At 36.9% G+C, this 6171-nt stretch overlaps 1 protein-coding gene across 2 annotated transcripts; it reads left to right on the forward strand.

Moving 5' to 3' along the window:
- The first annotated feature begins 2939 nt into the window (after nucleotides 1–2939).
- DnaJ-1 (DnaJ-like-1) lies at nucleotides 2940–5805 on the forward strand. 2 transcript variants are annotated; one of them, XM_067789227.1, is made up of 2 exons: nucleotides 2940–3174; nucleotides 4046–5805. In XM_067789227.1, the coding sequence occupies exon 2, from the start codon at nucleotides 4094–4096 to the stop codon at nucleotides 5156–5158; it is 1065 nt and encodes a 354-aa protein (XP_067645328.1). In that variant the 5' UTR covers nucleotides 2940–3174; nucleotides 4046–4093; the 3' UTR covers nucleotides 5159–5805. The 2 variants fall into 2 exon arrangements, with proteins under 2 accessions (XP_067645328.1, XP_067645329.1); XM_067789228.1 differs by lacking the exon at nucleotides 2940–3174 and adding an exon at nucleotides 3944–3968.
- Nucleotides 5806–6171: the final 366 nt, after the last annotated feature.

Consider the following 6171-nt stretch of genomic DNA (forward strand, 5'->3'; position numbering starts at 1 on the left):
TAGAGCTTATCCTACATGTCTGACGTTCTAGGTTCTGTAATCAAAATGGACTGTATGCATCGGGAATTCATATTTACAGAACCTGTTTTTATTGACAACTTTTGAATGGGAAATAATATTTACCCTCATCCTTCGAGCTAATAATACTTACACTAAAACAAGTATTTTTTTTTTGTCCTTCCCATCATTTTTGTACGCTATTCTACAGTTGTAGGTCAAACTGAAGTTTACCGAAATTTTTGGCCCGGATTTCGTTTTAGTTGACACAATTTTCCTTCTGGCACCCGCTTCAGCTGGTTGTTGCAGCGGAAATTTGAGATAAATCCATGGTTCAACTATATACATAATTGAACCATGGATAAATCCCTCGAAAGAGCGCAAAAAATGAGAGAGTTTCGTATCAAGCATGACGGAACGATACAAGGTGGCAGCATGGGACAGCTGATTATAAACTTTTTTTATTTGGTTTGATACATCAACTTCCGGCGTGTACGATTTTGACATTTGTCCATCGAATTTACAAAAACAAAGTACATGGAATTTTTATTTATGTTTGTAGGTATGTCACCATGCTGCCACCTTATATCGTTCCGCCATGGTATCAAGTCATCTTTGCCACCTTGTATGGTTCCGCCATGGAAATGTCAATGCACAAATCACCTACCCTTGTGATTTGTGATGGCAATGGAGAATGACCACAGCTGCCACCTCTTTATACTTGGATGAAAACTGATCCTTAATTAGATGACGGTTTCTGGTCGCTTTTATTACATGACCACTGTAATTAAATGTTTAACATGCCAACCTAATATAAACGCACGCAAGTCATTTTCTATCAAAAATGTCTTATGCACATACAACTTGTATGAGAGCAACCGAAATTGAATTTGCTGCGTGAAAACCTAACTCGATTTCCAATTTTTGTTCTGCGTGTCATTTAGGTTTGACGTTTGCATACATATTTTACATTATCGCAACGCATACTTATTTCGGTTGGGGCAGGATACGCCGGCTGTTTGCGTACGCTAAAAAAACTTACTTACTTACTTATTTGGTGTTTAACCGTCTAAACGGTTATGGCCGTCCAACAAGGCGCGCCAGTCGCTCCTTCGCTCCGCCAACCGGCGCCAATTGGTCACACGAAGGGAGTTTAAATCGTTTTCCATCTGATCCTTCCAACGAAGTGGGGGCCGCCCGCTACCTCTGCTTCCATAGGCGGGTTCCGATAGAAACACTTTCTTGGTCGGAGCATCATCTTTCATTCGCATAACATGAGCTAGAAAGCGTAGCCACTGCGTTTTAATTCGCTGTACTATGTGGATGTCTGCGTATAGCTCGTACATTAAATCTTCTTCGGTACTCGGCACCGCCAACGCGTAGAGGTCCATAAATCTTTCGAAGAACTTTTCTCTCGAACACTCCCAAAGCCGCTTCATCTGCTGTTGTCACGGTCCATGCTTCTGCCCCATATAGCAGTTCGGGTACGATAAGTGCCTTGTAGAGTATGATTTTCGTACGCAGTGCGGTTTTATTTGGTTGACATGTAATGAAGTATTTGTTTTATGTATATAGTCAGCATATGTCTCACATTTTATTGCTAATTTTACTTATCATCTTCTTATGACGCCTTTGCTTGCGTTATTTTCGCAACATAAAGGCAAAACGCCTTACCTTCTAGGTGTTCGTTTCATGAAAAGATGAATTTCAAAAGTGCGTTGCTAAGGTTTGACAGAGTGGATGATTACCCCGGCAATCAGTTAATTTTGCAAAATTTATTTGTTTTTATTTCTGCAGACTAAACCATGTTGGATATAAGAAGCTTATATGTTTTGTGTCCCTAACATGAAAAAGTTATACAAGGCTGACACAAATGTTCGAGGTTGAGAGTAAAAGTGCAAGAGTGCACACCCTGCAAAAGCGCTTTTTTTATTTTGATATTTAATCACTTTAACGGCTGAATTCTGTAATACAGTCTCATCTCAAGTCTCGAAAATTGAGATTTTCCTTTAGGGACAATTTTTGTGACTTGAGATGATTTCGGTATTCAGTAAACGAAAGCCACAAAAACAATTCACCATATCAACGAAATTCACCAAAAAGACAATTTACTCAAACTTTGACCAAACAATATAGCATTGCATTTTGTCAACATAACGTTGGGTGGTGTTGTGGCTGAGCTTCCGAAGACGCCGTTCACAATTTTGTATAGAAAATCCCAGTGTGTAGGTTCAAATCTCAGCGGCGCCGCACAGAGTTCGATGTTTTTTTTAAGTATTTTCTGTTTTTAAATTTTTTCTATGCTTATTTTAATTTGAGAAATAAAACAACATATTTAAAGCGTTTTTCGCAAATAATTTTCATACTTTTTCTGAAATTTTCATGTTTGTGATCTGCCTCGGCCCAGCTCACAAATTAGTGATTGCTCTTTTGAGGCTGGAGACGCGAGACAGCGATGAGACTCCCTTCCAATATGCGTCGTTTTCCTTTTTAGTTTTTCCCACAAATGGCGGGACGGGACCTACAAGTTTAAAGCGGGCCCCAAACTGCGGAGAAGCTCTTCATGGCGGATACAAACTCATGGTATTTGCCAAACCACTGCTCAGCTACTAGATTTTAGATATTTCTTTGCCTAAGACTTAAACGCAGGGCCTTCCTTGTGGTGGGCGCAACATACCACCACCACAACATGCTGCCATTACCCACACGTATAACCGAACATTTGAGGTACTTTATGTGCCACCCATCATTTCCGTCAATGTTTTATGTTTCTAAAATTTAGGTCTTTTGATTTACAGTTTTAGTTAATTTTAAAGTTAAATTTGGTTCTAGAAAAATGGGATATGGTAGCCATAAATATGGGAAGAATGCGCGAGAAATGTCAATTTGATCTGGAACATTCTAGAATACGTGAAACCATCCACCTATAAATAGAGGTCTCGCATGGATTTCACTGTATTTATAAACGAACAATTGAAAACGGAACGTGCTTTTTGAGAAAGCGGAGAAAGTGTTTAGTGGTGAAAAAATATACAAAGCTACTGAAAAATTAAATAAATCTACAAATCTAGTTAACATCGTTACTTGTCTATTATAAGATTTCTTTAAAATTCAAAGTATACAAAACTAAAGAAGAAATTTTTGGGAGAAACCAACGAAAACTTCTTCAAAGAAAAGGTAAAATACCAAATCGGTGACGCAGGCAGTGTGGTTATGCAAATGAAATAAATACATATGTAAATAAAAAGATGTTTGTGAACGTTTGTGCTAGCGATTCTAATTAGCCATCTTATCTTCAACATGGCTAAACTTCTAGGCATTGTGGATAAAACTTATCCAACAATGCTTCTAGGTAACGTTTTACAAGACGGTGCTAAATGCACGCAGATCACCTTCCTGCATTACTGTGTGTGTGTACAACAAAACTGGCAAAAAAACGACCACATGAAAATTTGATCCGATTTTTTGCTTATATCTTTTGACAGAAATAAAAATTCGAATTCTAAAAACGGAGGCCGAAATGCGTCGTTTGATAATTTTTGATAAGAATTAGGTAGTGCACCGTCTTGTAAAACGTTACCAACTTCTAAAGCAAATATTTTGTGTGGACGTGTTACGAGATTTTTCTCGAATTGTCGATGAAATCACTTTTGACCAATTTGGTGTTTCCCCTCGCCAAATTTTACACCTACCCAAAAAAAGTTTTCTACAAAATTCTGCATAGGGAAACTCACTGGTTAGAACGAGACGGCATATGTTTCAAATTTGCGATAGAACCATAAACTTCTGGAAAAAACTAGACTGAAAACCTTTATTTGATGCATGTAAACGCATACATACATGTAATACTTAATACATATCTGTGTAAACGTAACCTTTTTGTTCACTGTGGGAATTATTGAAAAACGAAATTCTAGAAAAATCTGTTGATAAGCTACACAGCATCTATTTTGCTTCACATCTTCGAAAATGTACAATTTTAGGAATTACATTTTTGTATGACTTTCAACTTAATGATTTTAAATTTGCATATCTTGTTTCTTTGCAGATTCAAATTCTATTACACATCAAGAACTTTCTATAAATATCCGTCAAGATGGGGAAAGATTTCTACAAAATTCTTGACATTAAAAAAAGTGCAAACGATGATGAGATAAAGAAGGCGTATCGTAAATTGGCGTTAAAGTATCATCCGGACAAGAATAAAACACCACAAGCCGAGGAACGTTTCAAGGAGATTGCCGAAGCATATGAAATACTTTCAGATAAGAAGAAACGTGACATATATGATCAATACGGCGAAGAAGGTTTGAAGGGTGGCGTACCTGGTGCTGGTCCGGGTGAACAGGGGGGTAATGGCGGTGGTGGTTACACATATCAATTCCATGGTGATCCGCGCGCAACATTTGCACAGTTCTTTGGCTCATCAGATCCGTTTGGCATATTCTTCAGTTCCAGTGATCCGAGTCGAATGTTTGGTGACTCGCAAAATATATTCATGACTCAAGGTGGTAATGAGGATGATATGTACCAACAAATGGGTGGTGGTGGTGGTGGTGGTGGCGGCGCATTCCGTTCGCAATCATTCAATGCACAGCCAAATCGTAAACGACAAATGCAAGATCCACCAATTGAGCATGATTTGTATGTATCATTGGAAGAAGTGGATAAGGGTTGTGTAAAGAAAATGAAGATCTCACGTATGTCGATGACGACTGGACAACCGCGCAAAGAAGAGAAAGTATTAAATATAACAGTGAAACCCGGTTGGAAAGCTGGTACAAAAATTACTTTTCAAAAAGAGGGTGATCAATCACCTGGAAAAGTACCAGCAGATATAATATTTATCATACGTGATAAAAGTCATCCATTTTTCAAGCGTGAAGGCAGCGATATTAAATATAATGCAAATATTAGCTTAAAGCAAGCGCTTTGTGGAGCCGTTATCCAAGTGCCAACATTAAAAGGTGATCGCATCACAGTGAACTCGCAAGGTGAGATTATAAAACCAAATACAGTAAAACGCATAGCGGGCAAAGGGTTGCCATTTCCCAAAGAGCCAACGAGGCGTGGTGACCTATTGGTGGCGTTTAACATCAAATTCCCAGACACACTACCTCCAGCAACAAAGGAATTGTTATCAGATGTCTTACCAAATTAAGGAGGCTGTAGTATAGCATTCACTGTATACGCCATAAGTTGTCCTTAGTTACATATGTATATGTATGCTATAAGTTGGGCGGGTGTGAAAAAGGGGATTGAATAATTGAGTGGTTTGAAATTTGTGCGATTTACGTTATTTTAAAAAAATACTTGTATTTTTCTTGGACGTACTAATTTTTTGTCTTGATTAAATTAAATTAGTTAGGAAATTATGTCCAGTCATATTTTCGTTTTTAATTTGAAATTAGATAAGGATTAGCCCGAGCCTAGTAATATGGTATTTGTATATAATTATGATAATACTTAGTTTTAAGATTAATTTAAAATTCACACACAAAAGCGAAACATTGTAAAGCATTAGAAAAAAAAAAAAAAAAAAACGAAAAAAATGTGTAAGAATTAGAGAATTTTGTAAATTTCGGTGTATATTCGAAAGCTGTCATAAGCGAATACTGTAAATCTTACGTTATAAAAACAGATAAAGCTCTGGCCGGCTTTTTAAGTTCTTTAACTGCAAGATGATAGCTATCGAGTATGCACCATTAGCATATTAAGCATGCTAATGAAAAAATTAAATGCTAGGAACGTACTTACCTGGAGACTGATGAAAGAAAATAATAAATTTTTGAAGTTGCATTTTTTAAATCGACATCTTTTCATTTCTATTCTGTTTTCCATTTTTTCTCTGGTTATAACTACGTTTTTCGCTAACATTTCACTTAAATTGCAATTCCTTCAATGCCTTTCAATTCAAAGTCTAGGGAAGTTTGCTTCTTTGTCTTCCTTGGGTTTGGAGGTGTATGATCTTGGCATTGTTTTAATACAATCGAAGGAAAGATGGCTAATCTTAGCGAACGGTGTTTTACTTTTGTGTGTTGTAGATGGGTGACCCCTTTATGTAAAATATCAAGCAAAATTGATTTTCACTATCGTATAATTGTAGATTTGTTTAAGTGTATATCAAAAGAGGACTTTCCATAAACTTACGGTAAATAAATAAAAATTTATTAA

Source organism: Eurosta solidaginis, chromosome 5, assembly GCF_040869045.1.
Source record: "Eurosta solidaginis isolate ZX-2024a chromosome 5, ASM4086904v1, whole genome shotgun sequence".
Lineage (NCBI taxonomy): Eukaryota > Metazoa > Arthropoda > Insecta > Diptera > Tephritidae > Eurosta > Eurosta solidaginis.

Excerpts from the sequence above, each read along its gene's own strand:
- DnaJ-1 (XM_067789227.1), top strand. The coding sequence starts at position 4,094 with ATGGGGAAAGATTTCTACAAAATTCTTGACATTAAAAAAAGTGCAAAC.